Source organism: Anser anser (assembly GCF_964211835.1).
Source record: "Anser anser genome assembly, chromosome: 3".
NCBI classification, from domain to species: Eukaryota; Metazoa; Chordata; class Aves; order Anseriformes; family Anatidae; genus Anser; species Anser anser.
In genome coordinates, this window is record NC_139722.1 from 106,253,300 (window position 1) to 106,274,753 (window position 21,454).

The following is a 21,454-nucleotide window of genomic DNA, read 5'->3' on the forward strand; positions in this document are numbered from 1 at the left end:
CCAATTTTCCACTCCTCTTTTCATATGGCTTTTTCATACATTAAAACACTTCACATAAGCTTCACTTCTTTTTTCCCGGGAGGAATAGCAAAGGCTGCAAGTTGCCCTTGTTAAACTAGGTTGCACAGCCAAACAAATTTAAAATGATATCTCAGCAAGATTTTGCAACCTGCCTGTGACAAATAAAAGGACTTTCACCCTGAAAACATTCAAGCACTTCAGAGGACTGGATGAGAGAATTTAGCAAGGCTCTTAATGAAAGAGCTGAGCTCCGATATGTATATGCATGAGCTCATGTATTATTTAAACTGTTCTGATCAGAATAAGTATCAGGAGCACAGTACTGAAAGTGTCACTGGCATTCATATATCGAATAACTTGCCCTCATAAAGGTATAATAATGTGTTCATCAGTTCTGTTTGTACTCCCAAAGCAGTAATAGCATAAACAGAAAATAACCCTATGTGTTGCAAAAAGCACATAAATATAAATCTAATTATATCTTTCCTTGATATTATGACCAAGGAATGATGATGCTCGCTGAAGAATAATGTTTGAGACTAAGTACATTCCCAAGAGCCTCTGTAAAAGTATGCCGCTATGTTCAAGCCTGGCCTGGGATTTTAGGGGTTTAAAACAAATGTACCTTGCTACAGCTGGTCAGACTGCCTCAGTAACCTAGTGGTAGGTCCTTTTTCTGACAGGTGGGAGATTCAGATTATATTTTGAGTGATTCTGTAATAGCTCACCCAGTGCTTGCTGCCACATACCACGCATCTCTCCACAGATACCCCACGGACTGACAATTAAATTGCAGCACTGATGATGGCTCCCTAGGAAGATGTCCTATCCCCGGTGGTCCCAAGGACGAGTGTGCTACATGAGATGGTGGGGAGGCTGAGAGAGGAGAGAGATGACAGGAGGGAAAGACGTAGAGATGCAGTAGCTCTCAAGGTAGACATAAAGCATCCTGCTTACATCCACACACACCTTGTCAACCAAAAAAATGAAGTCAGGCAAACTGAAATCAGGATGTAAAAATAAATATAAAAGCCATCCACAGATTGCTGATTGTACTTAAACAGTTGCCTCAGTACAAGATTTCTGTACTACATTGACTTATGATCTGTGATCTCATTCTTTTGGACTTTTTTTTTTTACCCTTTTATATGTTAGTGGATTGTTCTTTCATGTGGGAAACTTATGCAGCAGCCTGTTCTTGCTGGTAAAATGGCAAGACTCCCACGGGTTTCATTCAAAGGTTTAGGCTGTTAATGATGAATCAATCAATCAGTCAGTCAAGATATGAGAAGCTGCAGAGAGAACCGGAGACAAAATTGGTTTCAAAATTCAGTGAGCTCATGTGTTGTTATGCTATTTCATCAGCTGAATCAGATCCGCTCTCTGGAGTAGTGAAGAAAAATGTCTGTCTAGGACTCTGGGTAGGTGTGTTTGGTAAATGCTGCCACTTGGTTATCTCACTACAGTTACTGTATGTGAAAAGATTCAGAAGAGCACATTGCAATGTGGTGGTGGTGGCTGGGCACTAAGATGAGAGTGGATATGGCATGGGGACGCCAGGACAGGAGAGAACGAGGTGGTTAGGCCATCAGAGGAGATACTCAGGTTTTGGGGTGATCCTGGAAAGGCAAACAAGCTTGAAATGCTATGGGTGTTGAAAGGGACAGGAATGATCTACCTTGAAAAGATCTACGTGAGTGAACTTGGCAGGTATTTCTGAAAAAGTGGAATTGCCTTTTTTTTTTTTTTTTTTTATATATATATATCCATCCCTTCTTTTCCTCCTACCCATTTTAACAGTGTAGAGCTGCCAGGCAGTTCCCCATGCTGCCATCTTCCCGTTTACTTCCTATGCAGATGGCAGCACCTGGTAAGGCAGCAAGGTCAGGGGAAAAGAGACAGGCAGGGTTCTCGGAGACATGCCCCTTGGGCTGGGTGGAGACTGATGGAGGAACCGTGTCACATCCCAGCTGGGAGATGCACAATTTCTGAATGGTGGTGGAGGCAGAAGAAGCCCAGGCACTGCTAGCACAAGGCAGAGAACATTCAGTGAATATTCAGGCCTGTGCTTGCAGTTGTCTGCACCAGTCTTTTGCCCTCAATCATCTTCCTGGTCATTTACACAAGAGTGAGAACAAAAATCACAGCTGTGTGGTCTAACATAAGACCTTTCTTCTCCCTTTTCCAGGAAGCATGGTGGAAATCCACTTATCCCATTCACTTTTTATGGCAGGACATTTAAAGGATATTGCAAATCGTATTATGCTACCAATAAATGCTGTAGGCATTTACCGCCATAGTCTATGTCATTATGGGTAGGGGTGGTGGAGAAATGGTGAGTCCCATCCTTCTCTGAGAAGATCTATTGCCAATTGTCATGTAGATTTTTTGTTTTGTGTTGTGTTTTTTTTTTAAAAAAAAACAAATACCTTGAAAGTTATCTCGTGTACTAATTACATTGAAGCAGTCCATAAAGTTTGATGAAGAAATACACAATAAATATTTACTTATTTTACTGTAATTTTCACAAGATCTGTTCCGTTTTCCCTCTTTACGAGCTAAATAGGTTAATAGGGCAAAGAAGTGAATAAGGTATTTATAACAGAAAAACAGAAGGTTGCTCTGTAATGCAGAAATGCTTAAAACTAAATGAAAACAACCTAAACACTGAAAAGGTTTATTAGAAGTACACTTGAAATGGGTGTACTTAAAACAGCAGTTTATGGAATTAAGCAAGTTATAACTGACTAAGATTATCTAAATTGTTTTCTGTCTGCATGTTTATGGTTATACAAAAAAGCTTGTAGCCTTTAATATCTAAAGTTCAGAAACGGAGAAGCATTTAAAAATGGGAGAAAAAAAGACTGCAGAAAGCCATACAGCATTCGGTATCCTAGTAAGTGGTGGTGTCTCTGCCTTTTTCCCCATCTCTGGCATCCTATATGTCCGAGGCCAGAATGTTTAATCAGAAGCTGACATAATCAGATAAACAGCAGTTCAGTGCATTCTACTGATGCTGCTTGATGAATGAAATATTGCTTGTTTTGATCAAGGCCTCATGAACTTCTCAGTTTAAATCAGTCTTGGGATTTGAGGCTGTATGTGTTCACATTTATAGTACGCAAGAAATAGATTTACTTTTTTTATTGCTTTGCTACTGTCCAGAAGAGAAGAGTGGACTTCGTTGTGTACATACCAGTATTTTGCCAGGTATTCAGACTACATAGGAAGGGGAAGATTTATGGGAATTAGGATCAAGGCTTAGGAAACTTGGATGTGGTGACCAGCTCTGCAGTAGCCTTCCTATGAGATCCCAAATAATGATTCTTCAGCCAAAACATGATGACAAGTGCAGGCACTTTTTCTGGGTGTAAGCACTCTTTACATTGCTATCAAATGATTTCCCTCTGCACCAGCAGCAGCTCTTACCTCAGTCACCACCAAGAGCTTGCTGATGAAGAACTAAGAGCAAGGAAGGAGAGCTGGGGAGCAGGAGCATCAGAAAGGGGCTAAGGACTAAGACCAGGGAAGATCAGGGAACTGGAGGAAGCCACTAGAACTGGTGCAAAGAGGGCCCTTGGGCTTCCTTTTGGGAAGCCAGTAGCCTTTGGTGAAACACATTCTGAGTGGCAAGAGAGTTGGGGAGAATCATAAGGTTAGCATTTTTTGGTTTAAGGTTTGTTGAGTGCATGTACAAGAATGGATGACATAACCAGTGTCTCAGATAAAGTAAGAGAAAAATAATTTTCTTGCTGCAGATTGGGTTATGTATTAAGCTTGGAAGACTTTCCAGGTAGAAGGTGCTGGATATATGCAAAGTCTTGTTGCAATTAAGTAGGAATTTTTACTGAAAAAAGTAAAAAAAACCCTGTAATGTGAGGCATCTATACTCTCTCAAGAAGCAGTGGAAAACAGAGTTCAGGTTTTACCAAAGTGAGTATCTAAAATGGTTTCTATGTACTCTGAAAGGACTTGGTTCTATTAGATGATTATAAAATAATCTAGATTAGACTTTTATAATGTAGATTTTTAATCATAGAGTAAATTTAGGTTACATAAATACTATCCTACTTTTGAAGAAACGGTATGTTTTTTTCCCATGCTTTTACAGACCCTATTGACCTTAAAACAGTTAAAGTTGTCAGTACTAAGAAAACTTATGGAAAGCTGGAGGCATTCAAGACCTGAACATTCATAACACACCGAAGTTTGGAAGTACAAAGAAAACATGGCTGAACTGTATGACTGAGATGATAAAGAAATAAGCCTCTTTCTGTTTTCTGTTATTCCTGAAGAACATAAAGAATTTATATTTGTTTCAGTTTGGTGAGAATCAGTAATTCAATAATATGCCATATAATGATTAATATGCAAGTCAGAAATAAATGACAATGTAAAACTTGAAAAAGCTAATGAATTATTTAGCACTCTATTAATTTAGCATTTTTTTCATGCATGTTTTTGAACAGCTAAGTGCGTTTGGAGACCTAGCTATTTTTCTCATACAGTCTCTGCTGTTATTTTTTCATCCGCCTAAAAGTCTAGTTAGCTGCAACTAAGGGTGCAGGCAGAGGATTAACACAGTTGAGTCACAATGGCTTAACAAGTTACCACCTGTCTACTCTGCTGACATCATTCTCCATCACTGTCTTTTTTTCCCCTGAAGTCAAGGCAAAATGCATGAGACTCAACCTCATTCATTAGTGCTTAAGCTAAAGCACACAACTCTTGGGGCAATCTCAGAGTATGCACACACTGCACAGTGGCTTGGTAAATACATAATAGCTTTAATGAGCTTCTGTAACTCAATCCAGTCCATTGGCCTTACTCCAGTACAGACTGGCATTCTATTTCAGTAATTTAGTTCTTCATATCTCCTCTGTTAGCTTTCATCCTGCTTTTCTTTAAGCAAAGCCAACACAAAGCTGCCCTTGATAGAGCAGTATTGTTCTAGGGATACGCTTATTTCTCACTCTTTACAGGAAGAGAAATAAGAAGGGAAGAAACCCCAATATCAGCAATTGCAGCTAAAACAGATACAGCTACCCTTACATAATGCTTCGTACTTGTTATTTTATCCTCCATTTCTTTTTAGCTTCTCTTGCCACAAGCACATTTTGCCCAGTATAAGCAGCTTCTCTGGTAGGAAATGTATGGGCATAATTTATGAAAGTATTTCTGCATCATAAATGCTAGCGTAGACTGGGGCTTGGTAAATAAAATAGAACTTACAGTCAGCTTTTCTAAAGAGCTCAGCACATAATAGCTCACATCACTGCGTGCTTCTGAAAGCTGGACTGCATTAAGGTGTCTTTATGGGATCAAGGTTTGAAATAACTCAAATCCAGTATTTACTCTGGGGGTGTCTTAGCTCAAGAATAGAGATCTTGGCTCTTCCATGGAGGGCGGAGGAGGAATGAAGGGCAAGGAAGAAAGAGAGAGGTGAGATTGCCCTTTTTCCCCTATATATTTTGTCTTTTACAGATATCCCTTAAGAATGTAGAGAAAAGAGCAGAGCAGGTCTGCTTTGTCAGGAAGCAGCTGATTCAAGGTAAGGCAGTTTACATTATCCTTTTCACATCAAGGCTCTCAAGGCTCATGGGAAAGTCCTGTCTTTTCCTTAGACACTGCCTTTTCCACTATTGTGAAAATAAGTTACCTGCTGCACCTTGCTTAGAGATCTGCCACAGTCCTCAGACAAGAGATAGGTCAACCCTTTGCGGAACAGGGTAAAACAAATCACAAGGGCTGATTTAATTGCTGAAGATTTGGTACGTATTCCCACCTCTTCTGACTTGAGGGGTTGTGAAGCACCACAGAAGCATTTTGTAAGGTACTTTTCCATATTGTATTTGCCCTGTTTACTTTATAATCCTACCCATTTTAAATGATCTGGTCTTGCAAAAGGACCCAGTTCACCTGTAACTTGGCACTGTCAGTGCTGCCTGTTGCTGTAGTAACAAAGCAGCGTATACACCTTCAAGAATCAGGGCTGCAGAACTGCTGATTTCTCTAATATGGTTATATATATATTAAAACAAACAATAAACAACAAAAAAAACATTACAAGACCCATTTTATGACATCTATCACTTTGTGTTGCAATGCTGTAATAAATAAATAAATAAAAGAGAAAAAAAGGAACCTTAATGTTCCCTCTGAAATAAAAATAGGAGAAAATACAGCTTTCTTCATTGTACCAGATGGAATGAAGGTCTGAACTGTAAATCCCAGTGATACGGACATATACAGCTGGGCTCAGTTTCATGTTGGCACAATCATGAATAATTGCAATGAAGTCTACAGCATTATACTGCCATAATATGTTTCTGAGCAAGGAACCAACTAACTTCTGTGAAGTTGCACCAGCTATATCTCCCCCTGGGCTAACTTGATGAAGCATATCCTGGCCCACCCTGACACAGTATTGCCAACATCGATGATGCGTCTGATGTTTGGAAATGGTTCAGTAGCAAATACAAACTTCTGCTTGTAACTGGAGCGTTGTTAATTAAGACCATCTTCCTTTCACTTCTACTGCAAAGCTGTACAATCAAGAAATTCATGTTCTTGAAATTTACAAGCTCAAACTTATGCCAAAGTACTTACTGTAGTGTGGTTGTCTGCTTACTTTCTTCCACTGAACATGCCAGCATACCTACACTTACACCTGTATGCACAGGGGTTGTGAATGTGTTTAGCTGGTACAGAAAGCAAGATCAGTTTTAGCTGTAAATGTTTTAGAAATTATAATTTCTTTCTATATTGGACTTACATGGGTATAAATAGACTATATAAAAACATTCTCTAAATGGCAAAATCAAACTCAATAATCACAAAATTAACCTAGACGATGATTTAAATTTTAACCAGGAGAAGAGGTTTGAAACAAGAGACTTTCTCTCCCCCTATTCTCACTAATATTTCATGTGTTGTAAATATTCCTATTTTAATTAAGTCTTAGGCTTTGTAGTCTGGCTCATTTGAGATCTTTGAGTACATACTTTGAGTGTTTCAAATAGATCTCAGTGTAACAGCAGAAAGATTGACTGAACACTAGTAGTACTTTTAATACTTTTTTTTTTTAAACAGGCCTTTTGTGTGAATTTTCATAAATGACTTCAAAACTCCAATTAAAATGATCTACGGTTCTTTTGCTTAATTATTTGAAACCTAAACGTTGGCATCATTAAGAATCTGAAAGATCACTTTAACTGAACTCGGAACTGATGTCATTTGATTGTTCTTTTTCAAGCCTGTAAAAACTCCCCAAAAAAGGGGAAAGAATATGAAGTGGGAAAAGCACTTTGCATTTCAAAAATCCTGGTGGATGACAGTGGGAGCAGTAAAGATGTGTACAATGTGGCTGTTTAGCAAAGAAGTTTCAGATGAGTGTTCAATAAGCATTTGAAGGAAAATGAGATTTCATGAATCAAATTCCAGTAGAGCTCTGAGACCACACCAGCGCAGAGACTGAATATGCTTGAGCGAGGAATGAACTTGCACTAGCTTTTCCATTGCTTCCAAAGGAGTTCTGCCTTTCTCCTGTTGGCAGATCCTGCCAACAGACCTGACTGCATCAGGTCAGGTAAGCAGAGTGCACTGCCCGCCTGTACTGCAAATCTTCTCTCTGGGGACTGTGGCAATCAGGCCTGAGTGTCTGCACTGCAGTTTGCACAGGGGTATTGAGCGATATTAAACTTGCCAGCTCAAGCACAGATGACTGCATGTCTGCAGCACTGCAGAGCTGTGTGAGGATCTGGGTAGCAGCTGAAGCAGCTAACCTGCACTGAGGCTCACATCTACCAGAATCACCCCACTACAACTCCTAGGCTGCCTTAGCTCTGTAACCAGCAGTTGTGATTCAGAACACTGCAAACACCCTCAAAATGTTTTTTACAGAACTGAGAACCGTACAAGCTTACAACAGAAGGAAGTTTTTTTGTTGATGAGGAATATTTGGAGCTGTTTGGCTCCTTTCCTTCTCTTCCTTTCGTCTTTTTCCCATACAGTTGCAACTACTCTATGGCTGGTGAGCTTCACCACTTTTTGCTGTTCCACCCTATTATCACAAAGTCCCACTGTTAGATTTTTATTCCACTTTTATAACATAGCATCTGTACAATATTTGAAAACAATTTTGAAAATTGAACTGTCCTGTTTGTGCAGTCCCCGTTTTGTTAGGCTGCATTATCTATTGCTATATCAGGCCTTGCACATCTCACCCATTTGCTGAACTAAAAATGAGTTATGAAAGGCCATTAAGGACTTCACAGAAACTATGTACCCACACCAGCCTATTGTCCATTTCATGAGATCAGATTGGTTTTAGGTTGTTTGGATTGGCTTTTCTACATTCCATGTTCAGGTTGTTTTTGCAGGGCTATATTTTTTCTCTCAATGTGCTTTTGGAGCACTTTTTAATATGCTGACATATCTGGTGTGTTACATCCTTGGGATGAAATCCCTGCTTGCGCTGAAGTTAATGGGAGTTTTGTCTCAAACAGCATATATATTAATGTCAAGTACTGCTTTTGAGGCAGGGACTTCTCTATTTTGCAGCAGTGTCTGTGTAATGGTTCCCATGGATGAGTAATCACTGAAAGTTTTCACAGGGAGTGCAGAACAGCATAGCAGGCACAGCCTGTGCTCATAGGCAAGTCTGGCAGAGCTGCCTTCCAGAAAGGCAGCTTGTGAGATTAGGAACCAGACTGTTGCTGCAACTTTATTCATACAAACCTTCACCCATCACGTGTGGTAACTCTGATCAGGATTCAGAAAGATTGAGAATAATTCTAAGTTTATTTTTGAATTTGAAGCCTCAAAAATTTCTAAATCAGTTTGGATGATACCAAAAGCTCACTTACTATGTTTAAAAAATCTCAAAAGTCATATTCTTGTTGCTGAATTGAACTGTTCTCAACTGAAATGGAACTGTATCTGAAAAAGCTTATGTTAACAAAAAATGTTTCTTTCTATATTTATCAAATCAACTTTCACTAAAATGTAATAATATAGACATATCTCAAGATGATTTTTGAAACTTAGGCAAAGCAACCACTGAAACAGAAATATGTTCATTTACAAAATTCTGATATAGAAATCTTTTATCATCAGTCTGTATCATCAGTCTTTGACGCCTAACACTTGCAAATCAAAAAGAATTACTGATGACTATACAGAATACTTGTATGAAATGTTCAAAATAACATGAAGTATGCTAGAGGGAAGTGTAATCGCTCCATAGTTAGAAAGCAGCAGTGAAGTTTCAATCGTAATAGAAATAGCAGTTTTCCTGTCTGCTGATGATACAAGTGAAGATCTCCAAGTTTAGCTCAATCTCTCGTGGTTTCTCTTGATATTTTTAATACTGACTAAATCCAGAACTGGTTAAGATTAATTCCCTTACAGGAAACAATGATTTTAGTGAGAATTGGAATAGAGAAGACTGTCAAAACTTTTGTTAAAAGTAAATCACTGTCGCAAAATCTGCATGTAAGGTTTTCTAAAGGGTGGGCTTGTTGAGTGCCATTCTGTTTCTTTGAGGGCTGGCCAAATCCAGCTCTGCCCCAGCCATTTCTTCCAGATCAACACAAAGAGCTTTCATCTAGAGCTCCAGAAGTCCCTGCTTTGCCTACGGCATATTTCTACAAATGATTGCACTGTTGGTGATCTCAGTATTGGTAACGTGGATTTCTCATACAGTATGTATCTAGAAAATACTTCCATATTAATCTCAACCTATTTGAAGGAAACAGGTCTTTCAACTACAATTTCTCTAGGTTTAAAGAAGGTTGGGGGGGCGGGACAAGGGCGAGCTGGGAAAGGAAGGTGGGGCAGGGGGGAATGTCAGGGTTCTGAAGACACTGAATCCTGAAGAAGTATCTACCTGATCAAACTAGACACTTTCCAGATGGAACAAAATGAGCTCCATGAATTCACCTAATGTAGCCTAACTGCTTATTGGCACTCAGCCATAGGACCAAACTGCAGCCAATTCAAAGAAAATCCTGAAATGCAACATGGAGGTCAGGTCCTCAGCACCAATTGCTTTGCCTTGTAAATTTACTCCTACTGATTGACACTTGTTGATGTAAGCATATCCTTAACTTTAAGCCAAATCCTGCAGTCCTTACTCTGAGAAAGCTATTAAAATAAATGAGAAACTGGTCTAAGTCATGACTTGCATATTTGTGCTATCTGTGCTTTAAAAGATTTCCCTGAAAAGAGCCTGCAGAACAGTATAAGCGAGCTCCCAAACAAACTTAGCTTTTAGGGAAGTTGGGCATAAATTCTCCTTTCCCAGGCCCCATCCATCAACAAAACGATATTTAAATGAATTAATTACCTGAAGTCCTTTAGCTTACTATACGGAGACTTGCTAGACAACATGAGTCAAAGTCTGCTTTTATTTTTGGAGTATGTTCATCTTGTCCTATGCCTTGAATCTCACCTGTAAATTAAATGGAAGTCAGTAAAAACCCAAAAAGCATAGGAGAATGCATTTCTGGCCTTTAAACTCCACAGTGATTTGCCTTTGCATTGTTTACCAGCAATGCCTAAATCTAAAGAAAAAAATCTCTACAATTACCTGATATTTCACTGTAACTACAACCAGCTCAGTATTCTCTAGCAGGAGAACCCTTCTACTAGGTGGGACTGACAGACAGTGATAACAAGCCTGCTACCTCTCCAGGTGTACTCAGCAAGGAATTAAACCCACCTGTGAGCCCAAAAAGCAGAGTAGCAAACTGTGGCAGGCAGGGTGAGACTTTTTTTTTTTTTTTTGGGGGGGGGGGGTGCTAGGTTCTGTGTTAAATTTTTTTCCTAAGGTTTTACATCTTGTGCTGAAGCTTGTCTCTTTCCCTATAGTTTATCAGAGATAGTTGATGGATCTTGCCCTCAGACAATGTTCTGGTCCAAATCTTTGAGACACAATGTTCCAGAAAATTAGGGATATTGGAATTGCTGTGTGGGGTTAGTTTAATGCCTGTGGGATGCAGCTGCCTGGGTAGCTTTGAGGCCTGGCCTCCCTCCTCAAGCACATGCATAGAAGTAAGCTTTCCTCTCTGGTGTGAGACACAGGAAGCTAAAGTCATAAAGAAACAATAAGCTGGCTCCTAATTAAATTCCTAGGCCCTCCCACTGCAAGCGGAGGAGTACCAGTGGAGATGGGAAAGCAGAAAATGACAGAAAAAACAGTATTGTTTTCACCTGAGAACTGGACTTCAGGTATCTTGGCTGCATACTGCACAGACTATAGGGCCTATATGGGCTCACATATGTGGTGTTGAATTGACAAATCTGAAACTTGATTGGGCTGAATGTTTTCCCCAGAGTTTACCTCAGGTGGCTATTCATTTTCATTTTCTCGATATTTTAAACTAAGGCTGTGCCAGTGAGCCAACATACATATTGATGCCACCACTTTTTTTGAGAACTCGTTTTTTTTTTAACTTATCTAACATCCAGGGAAAACCTGGACGTGGTACCACCAAAACCCACGCCAGCTTGGCCAATCAACAAGGACTGGAAGTTCCTCATCCAGTCATGGTTGTGAGACACTTGCGGCAAAATTACTCCTATTTCTGTACTCACACCGGGCTGGGGCTGCATCCCTCATGTCTTCTTTTGTCACAACTGCCAATCCTCAGGGCACCTGCTCCCTGCATGTGCCACGGAGGTGTGGCTTGGAGGGCCTCAGCCATGCCATAGCTGCAGGAACTCCAAAAAAAAAAAAAAAAAAGAAGACACTCATAACTCAACAGTCCTGTCATGATTGTTGGCTGGGGAGGACAATGCATGTCTCTGTGCTGGCTGGACATTGCCTGTCGTTGTCTGCTTGCTTCCTTGAGGATTCAAAACCGGCCCTGGGTCCTGTGAACCACCATTTTGTCAGATTGCTAAACTCAGGGCCTAGCAGGAGGGCAGTCCTTTAGGGACATCATAAGGGTCCAAAAGTCCTTCCCCGTGTCTTGGCCCTTGCTGTCTCTCCCTGAAGCCCAAACCCAGCCCAACCAGACACACAGGGTGTGCTTGCCTCACTCTGCGCCCTGCCCTCAGCCACCATGCTTATGCACGAAGGGCACGCAACTGCCACCAAGTTCAGGGGGCTGCTCCACCCAGGGACTGCTGCCAACATTAAAGCAGGACCTTTCTTTTGGACCTCATTCAGCCTCTGTGCTCAAGGCCAGGGCCCTCCTGAGCAGGACGGATGTTTCTCCCCCAGACCTGAGGCCATGTTGTCAGCTCGTAGCAAAGTCAGGTTTCTGTTTCTTAAAGCACTCGCTGTGCTGTGACACATTTTGGGAACCACTTAAATTGTCTAATGAAAGCAATCTGCTGTGCTTTCCCCAGAAAATGTATTTTAATTTCAAATGGAAAATGAAAGTTTATCAGAAAATGCCAGATAAATGGGTATGCAGCAGCTGTTTGTGTAAAATCTACCCATTTCCCCAGACTGGCAGGCACCTCAACAGCACCTGAGTCCCAGCGGCCTCAAAAGGCTGATGCAGCCATGCAAGACCATGCCTGTATTTTCTCAACCTGCTCCATCCCAGACTGTGACTTATAAAAGTATTTTGCTATTTATCATGTAATAAATGCCTACTTGCTTGTAAACAGACTCACTTGTAAGTCTGGCGAAGGCGGCAGCAGTTATTTTGGGCTGCCCAAATTCCATTTCCTTGTATTATTTGCTGTAACTAGACCAATGTGTTCACATTTGTTGTCAGTTCCTGAGCACTCTGACAAATGAACTAATGTCTTTATTATTTCCAGAAAGGATGCTGTTGAGGATTACTGTCCTGGATTTTTAAACCTTTTGAGTATATGCTGGAATGAAATTACTGCACTTAAAGGCAATTTACTTATTACAAATGCCACATTCTTTGAAGTAAATCTAAGCCTTATGTCATTAGTATGTTCTTTTCTTTAAAAAAATAAAATGAAAAGCGTGGTCTACCACAATTCAACCCCATTGGCTGGAAGAACATTGTCATAGGGAAATGACTCATTCTAAAAATAAAGCAAAGATAATTGTGTGGTTGTGAGTACCAATGCATCCCATTGGCCTCTGCCCATGGACCCATCCTGCCCAGGTCCCTCTGCAGGGCCTTCCTACCCCCTGGCAGATCGACGCTTCCCCACAACTTGGTGTAATCTGCAAACTTACTGAGGGTGCACTCAATTCCCTCATCCAAGTCATCAATGAAGATATTACAGAGGATGGGCCCCAAAGACCTTAAGAAGCCTCCAAAACAAGCAGGTGAAAGATTGCAAAAATTCTGGCTCTGCATCTCAGAAAACAGCACACCCATAGCAATGATTTTTTTTTTGTTGTTGTTTTGTGGAATTTCTAGTTCAAAGCTTAACACGCTTGATTTCATGGAGAGTGATGACCAACCAAAGGAGGAATAGACTATTCAGACTAATAAGAGGGTGGCAGGCAAGTAATTTTATCAAGCCACAGAATTCATAACTTGTAAATTGATTTAAACGCATTGTGGATTTCTCTTTCTCCCCACTTCCATGAGGGCCAGAAACATTTTAACACTGAAATACATTGGAATACTTACAGACTGCAACAGACAGGGCCTTTAAAAGAAAGCAAATAGCCTTGATTCCAAATAAAATCGTACTGACATATCTGTTTTACCAGAGCATAATGTTAACAGACACCTCTAGACAGGACTGGAGTGAATTTAGAAGCAAATTTCCATAGTAAATATGAAAAATCATATTTAGATACCCAAATAAAAATTATCTTGTTAAACTATGAAGTAGTCATATTGGAGGAATTAACAAACACAGCTGTAATTTACAGTCTTCATAAGTGAGCTGATTCCTTATTCTAACTTGTATTTATTTTTTTACAATGTTTTTTTTTTCTTTTTTTTTTTTCTCTTTTTTCCTCATCATATGAAGGTTTTTTAGCTACTTGGCTGCAGTGATGATTGATTGTGGGGGCCACCACTTAAAGCAGTTAACTGATGATGGATGATGCAGGTACTGAGACCATTAGTTTTTTGGTTAAAGGGAGAGCACAGTATAGATGTAAAAGAAATGAACAAATAAAGTGTAGAGTTAAATTGTATAATAAATTGTTAAATTGTATAATAAAAATAAAGTGTATAATTAAATATGCTTTTGTTGTTGTTGTTGTAGTAGAACAAAAATCACTATTGTTATAACTCAACTATGCATAAAGCAGTTTATAAGTTTATAGTTAACTATTTTATACCAATGGAAGACAGAATGTTTTCTCCAGACAACCCCAAACTTAAATTTTCTAATTTACTTCAGTCTATACCTAATTAAGCAGATGAATAAATCAAAGAAACTATTGATGTGAGTAAAGAAGATATATGTTTAAGTTCTTGTTGGAATTTAGATCTAAAAGCCTAACTCATCCACATTCAGCAATGCATTTAGGCAACTTTAGACGCTTCCTTAAATCAGTAGGATTAGATGTTTGCTTGAAGTTAGCCGTGAATTGAAGAGCCACACTAAACAGGAAAATACTCATTTAAAGGATTAGCTTTGGTTGAAATTTTGCAATTACTATGTAGGAATGTTTTTGAAGAATTGAAATATGTTAATTTTTCTGTTAATTTTAAACCAACTTCTAGACAAGTGAAAATATTTTCAGTTCTATCTCTGTATCCCATTTCCTTAACTTCTATCATCTTTCAATGGAAAAAAAAAAGAAGTGGTGGAAAAGGAAAAAAACTGTTTTCCCAGTCCAGGAGTGGCAGGGGAGGGGAATATCAAGTTCTACATTCCTGATTTAAATAAAATAAAAAATTTCAAATGAAGTAATTCTGTGCAACAATGCATTAATGTTTTCAAGCTTTAACTGGGCAAGTTGAACACAGGACTTGTAGAGTGTTTTCATTTAAGTGTACAAAGAGCTCTGAGGTCACTTTTTGCTGACATGAACGTCTATGCCACTTTCAACTTTTTTTCGCTGCTTTAAGATGAATGTACAGGTACCCCAGATATAAGGGAAGAGGAAAAAACAAAAACAAAAACAAAAAAAACAAGCCATCATTTGTATTAAGAAACATTTTTATTAACAAAACAGTAAATTCCACTTGCTTAGCATTTCCAATAATGAATAAATTGGCCTTGCAACAAATAAAAAAATCGTAAATATCTATCACAGAAAGCACTATAAGGTTAGGGGCATTGGGCCTCTCTTCGATATTTTAGGGTTGAAAGTTTCACACATTATTTAGTGTTTTGTTAAAAAAGGCAACACAATACAGTCATAGAAATGAAGCCATCTCAGTCAAACAAATTAGGTTATTATTGAGAAAGGATCCAATTTTATGTTAGGTAGTTGGTTTATGTCTGTTTGTTTGTTGTTGCTGCTGCTGTTTTTAAACACAAAGGAATATTAAATTCACTTGCTGGCACTTCTGATACATCCATATATGTTTTTTTATTAAATTACAAAATTAAAGAGGAAAAGGAGAACCTTCAGAAACAGTGTTAAAATTGTGTTTGCTTATTAGAGTAGTAGCAGATATTTTTTTTCCTTGATGTATGTATTTAGTTAAAGATTATTCTACCAAACTGTCTGGAAGTTGACCTAACTGTGCTATTTCATTAATGCAATCAATACCACGCAGAAAAGACAATTTCATCTCACCCAAACCATGTTTTTTCATGTCCGATCTCCTGTCATCTGATTAATCTTGTTCTTCCACGTATCTTTAAGCCCTGAAATCTCTCGAAAGTGACAACCACCTGGCTTTCAAATTCTTTCCTGCCTCCAATTCAAGTCTCTTGCTTCCAGCAACGACCTTCAGAATACCAACCCTGCCTTTCCCTGAGTACAGCTGTCTTGTAAAGGTGGGAGAAATTATGAATGCCATAGGTGAACAACCATCTAAGAAATGAGTTTTTGATGGATTTTGTGAAACTGTTCTCATTTCTCTGTAAATGTTAATGAAAAAATAATAATTTTACAAATATAACATAACACACCTTGATGTGGTTGACAACCTTCAAGAGAGGCATTTTCATGTCAGCTACATGTATTTTTCAAGTGCTCTGACTCCCAGATAGATAGCTGTACCAGTCTCCAGCATTTTTCATCAGCTGCAGTGAATAACACACAACAAAATGATTTGTGCCTGATGTTTAAAGCTAATTTTAAATTCCTCGTTCCTGTCTGTAAAGTGTGGACATCTATATTCCCTCCCAGGAGGCCTTCTAATGATTTGGTTGATTTCAACTGAACTACCCTCTTTCTGTCTAATGTATTCCCTTTGAACTTCTTTGTAAATAAAACGTTACACTATGATTTATTGCTGTGAATCTAATGAAACAATACTAGAAAAAAATAACCTGAACATGTGAATTATAGCATTATATTTACTACATTTAACTAAAATGCTTTAATGTTTTATATATGCAAGAAAAGCTGTTACTTCAAAACATGATGAACTTATATTTGTCTAATTATGATGCCTTGCAATACTACACAATCAACTTAGCTAAAAGATTTTTTATGTGCCAAAATGCCCACCATTGAAAAGTACTATCATGCACCTCAGATTATTTCCATTTTGGAGAAAGGGGTAAATTCTGCAGTAGAATCAGTCTGGATAATTAAAATGGGTCTTTTTAGATCTTTTGCCATCCAACGCTGTAGTAGCTGTTGTTAATATAACTGAATGCCAGATCAACACAGTATGATACTTCCTAAGATTCTCAAGAAACTCATCATTCTCATAATTTTGTAAGAACAGGTTTCTGTAAGGCAAACCATGCTCTCCAATAGTGAAGCTCTGACTGGAAGCCAAAGGCCAGTGTAAGTCACTAAATATTTAGCTAATTAATGAAAGTAAATTTCTAGGAAAATTGGCTGTTCTGATCAACTTCATTGATGCATATCAGGAGCAAGAGATAGGGATAGGAAGGAGAAGATAAATTACAATAGATATATATTTTTGCTTTCTAGTCCACTTCTTTCATACAAACTACAAGAACTTAATTGCAACAGAATAGAGGCTGTACAGGTAAGAAAAAAACTAGCTGACTCTTATATACATTCATACATGTTCCCCTTAGTATAACCACTACACTGTAAAATAAAGGAAAAAAAAGGAAAAAAGTCTGTGACAATTTATAATGGCTGCAAAAAAACTAAAGTGGGTCTGTTGCTCCAGATGTCGTAAAACTCTCTATACCTAGCAACACTTATAACATTGAGTTTACCAAAAATGGCTGAAGAGCAGATATAGTTTGCATTTTCTATACAACAGGCTATAAAACATCACTTATCACAGTCCAGAAAGCACATATAGATGTGTTTTTATATAAACATATGTAATAACATATTAAGCGTGCATGAAAATTTCCCAATGATTGCATCTATGCCCTCTTGTTTCCTTTTCTTTTTTTTTTTTTCTTTTGTGGAAATGTGCCTTATATTCCAGATTTTTTTTTTTTTTTTTTTGAAAATAAGGCCTCCATACTATTTTCCTCACAACCAGAAAGGGGCTTTTTGAAAGTATTTCTACATAAGTCTTCAGAAAAGCCAGCACTTTGTTTCAAATGCAAGTTTCCAATCACTGCTTCACTGCACCAGACGGCAAACTGTTTATGTTTGCTTGTTGAGTCACCATATATAATGACAGTCTTCTCTGACAATAAGACTAACTTACTTCTCAAGAAAGCACTAGCACTTTGGCTAAATCCAGAATCATAGGTAGCTTCTTTTTTCTGTTTTTATTTTTTTTCCTTTTTTTTTTAAATTTGTTTTGTTTCATATTGTGCCTTGATGTTGTAGTAATACTCCTTGCTTTATGAATGCGTGGTGCCATCATTGTCTTTCAGAACTGTTCCAGCAACATAAAGACAGGCAGAGTAAATGAAAACACTTGTGGATGTTAGGGAATTTATCAGCTCCCGTTTCTGAAAAACAAGAGCATGAAATGCTTGTTTTTAAAAACAGTCTTTCCTTTCTGATTGCATTCCCTGTCTTTTGTTTTTGAATGTGCTTCATAAAAAGTAAAGTAAATAAGTTTGTATTATGTCTCAGATAAAATGAAGACTATTTCTATACAAGCGTTCTTTTAGATGTTGAGATCAGACATAGTACTCCTTATCCTTATTTTTCTTGTTTTTGTTGGAACTTTTAGCACTGTTGGGCTGTTTTTCCTTGATTACAGCCCCATTGGATTGTGCTGAGTTACTGATGTAGTTTCGACTCTCATCTACATGATACGATCCTTCGTCTCGGTTCCTGTACTTGTACATAGCATACAGGAGAATGAGGATGCACAGCGCTGCTGCTGCCACGATCCCAACTACCATGCCTGTTGTGCTGCTGGATTCACGAATCACCTCGGACGAGCCAGGATACTCCCTTCCTCCTCCTGCCCTGGTAGGATTTGCTGTAGGTAGATAATGAAATAAGGGAGAGGTTATTATTGAGTTTGCACATTGAGGAGTTAGTCATATCTACCTGCCACTATCGTGCATAATTCTATTTGCACTCACTTGGGTCACGCCAAGTACCCTACTCCTAAAACATTCAGATTCGCAGCCCATTCAGCTTTCATGTCTGTTAATGTGAGTAAACAGGCTTTTAAGCAAGGAAGAGGACAGCATGGACAATCTAATTTTAGCCTTCAAAAGCATCATTTCTCCAAGCGTTGTTACTAAGCAAAGAATGTCTAAATCATCTGGAATAATTAAATTTAAATGCCAGAACACTAACATCTGGGAAGAAAGAATCTCTCCCTTCTCCTTTGGCCATCTTCTGTAAAAAACCAACAGTGACACTATAGTACTTATTGTGAGGACAGTGATAATAAGACACATTAGCAGATGAAATGGGGGGGAAAAATCAAAATTCCCCATAATAATAAATGATAGCAACTAATAAGTTGTCTACAAATAAAGTATCCTCAGCTATTCTTTAGCCTTCCTTCAACCAGCTTCTCAATTTCTCCTTTCCTTCTAATATTTTTTTTTCAAATTAATTATATTTATATTTTTCTTTCTTTTAGAGTACCCTCAAGTCTACCTTCTCTTTTGTAATTCATAGTCTTCCTTGAATATGGCTATGCTTTAGAGTACCTTTTCACTCAATTTCTCCTATTCCCTCTTTTCTTCATTGACCAGATGTTCCTCCAAGCAACTGTATGTCCATAAAAAACCTCTCAAATTACACTAGACAAGGACTCAACCTTCTAAAAACCCAACTCTCAGGTCACATTCTGTTCTTTTCAGTTGTGATATGAACTGAACTGACCTGTGTCTTCAGACTGTGAAGTCTTCTTGATAGGAACTATTGTGTTGTCTGGCATATTTTATCCCCTTGCACAGCCATATGGAATGAAAGCTAATTCCAGAAGGAATTTGTAGGTTAAATGCCCACAGCACACACAATGCCCATGTATCTCCCATGATCTCCTTTACTGCATTTAGCAGGAGGAGAGGAAGATCCTCATACAGAATATCTTTGAGCGGCAATAGGTGAGACAGATCTTCTATAACTTATGAAGTATTATCGACAAAAAATGAAGAGACTTGGGTCTATGCAGTATTCCTCTAATTATAACAGCATTTCCAAAACCCTGAGAGGCTGTGTACCCTAGCACAACCAGCTTTGGCTGAGCTCAGGAGCAAGAAAAGAGCAGTGAGTGAACCAAAGCTTCCCACTGAGCAGTGCAGAACACTTTCATTAAGCATCCAGGCTGGCTTATAGAAACCACATTTTAAATCATTATACATGGCTGAAAATGCAGTCAATACAATATAAATGTTAACTAAGAGTACAGCTAAACACTAGTTTTACAATGTATTCGTAATTTCAGCTTTGTCAGCCCTTGCTACAACCAGCATTTTAAAGAAGTGTATTAAAGAAATATCTTGTTTAAGGTGCATAAAGGCATATGCCCCATAGTCACTTTTTTTTTGAACTCTAGACATAATAGGAAGATAATTTTAAGGATGCTACATTAAAGGTAATACCACACAAACTGTTATGTCAGAGAACTGCAAAGAGTTTGGGCAACCAGAATTAAAAGCAGCCACTAGCTACAGACATCCACAATTGGTCTATGAATAATAAAACAGTGAAAAAGCCACAGACCCTGAAAAGAATGAAGCTCCCTGCCCATCTTGGTATTACTCATATTGTATTGGTGATTTGTGTTCTTAATGTTAGAAAGCCACTTCCTGACAGTTATCCCACATAGGTTCGAAGAAGGTGACATTTTATTTGGCTGAAATAACAGAGGCACCACAGTAAGATGCAAGAAAACTGTCATTTGTGTCAAATAGTACTTTAATTTTATATATATATATTTTCCTCTGCAAGTTCTTAGTACAAGTTGATACAATTGGTCTATTCTATGACTACACAAGAGATCTTGAAGTTTCGCTTCAGAAGGCTCAAAGATTTTTTTCTCATTTCACGGTAGGTACCATCCTACTAAGAAATAAGGTCTGTCTCAAAGTAGTAAGTAACTCTATTAGATCCTGTTTCTTCATTGTAGCTATTGTAGTAAATGGAAATCCTTTTACACATAAGTTGTCATTTATTGCTTTATAAAAGACAATGCATTGTTTCAGAACAAAGACTCCTGAGTATTTCCAGAGTGAATAAAAAATGAGACAATGTCTTATCTTACTGTACGTGGTTTCACGAAATGAATAAAAGCAACTGAATGAATTCTGTCAATACCTGATGGACTAACAGCTGCTCTTTCTTTTTAAAGTAACAGACATTTGAGCCAAATGCCATCAACTAACTTTACAAATGATGTCCACTAAATGACGATTAACAGCTTGCTTATAGGAAAATAGTCTTTTAACATTGCAACCTGAAAAAACAAGTAGGATATATTTTTCAACATTACCTAAACTCTTGCCTCTCACCTGATGGCAGCCTTTTATTTTTAAGAATGTTTTCACAATTATCTCATTTATCCCATCTGTCTTAGGAATATTCAACTACACGAATGTTATTTAAACTTAGAACACTTTCAAAGCATCTGTTGCTACATTTGTTCGGACTTTTGTAAAAGGAGCAGTTCAGCAGGGGAAAATTACTTCTTGTAATTTTTCTTCCGTTTACATTAAAATATGCCTTTAACCTAGCAGGGCCTCCTGAGACAAATGAAGAAGAAGAAAATAAGAGGAAAGTTTTACAAAGCACATGGGTTTGTCTGTGTACATTTCAGGTGGGAAAGACTTGTGGAGCACATGCTATAAAGCAAGTGTCCAATCTTCAGACAGGGAGGGAAAGGGCACTAGGAAAAGGCCAGCCTACACTTCCTCTGTAATCTGTGTAAATGAATAAGTCCCCAGACATCAACACTGCTGAAACAGCTACCGTTTATTTAAGCAGGACCTTCAGTTGACTAAGACAGGAATACTTAGGGAATTTACCTGGATTTTTTTTTTT

General features: G+C 38.3%; 2 protein-coding genes across 35 annotated transcripts in view; both read right to left on the reverse strand.

The window, feature by feature from the left end:
- LOC310897756 (uncharacterized protein) overlaps positions 1-10,815 on the reverse strand; it is a 71,229-nt gene extending 60,414 nt beyond the window's left edge. Inside the window, exons 1-2 of one of the 2 annotated variants that reach the window (XR_014582564.1) lie at positions 10,613-10,815; positions 10,370-10,474 (exon numbers count right to left, since the gene is read on the reverse strand). The gene's annotated coding sequence lies outside the window, so the exon portion shown is untranslated. Of the gene's footprint in view, positions 1-10,369 lie in introns of both variants that reach the window. The other variant, XR_014582566.1, reaches the window with a different exon arrangement.
- Positions 10,816-15,072: 4,257 nt separating this feature from the next.
- Positions 15,073-21,454, reverse strand: part of NRXN1 (neurexin 1) — a 725,995-nt gene continuing 719,613 nt past the window's right edge. For all 33 annotated transcript variants that reach the window (XM_083831654.1, XM_083831643.1, XM_083831651.1 and 30 more), the window contains one exon: positions 15,073-18,431. In XM_083831654.1, the coding sequence (XP_083687780.1) occupies positions 18,124-18,431 (308 nt within the window). In that variant the 3' untranslated portion in view covers positions 15,073-18,123. The remainder of the gene's footprint in view (positions 18,432-21,454) is intronic.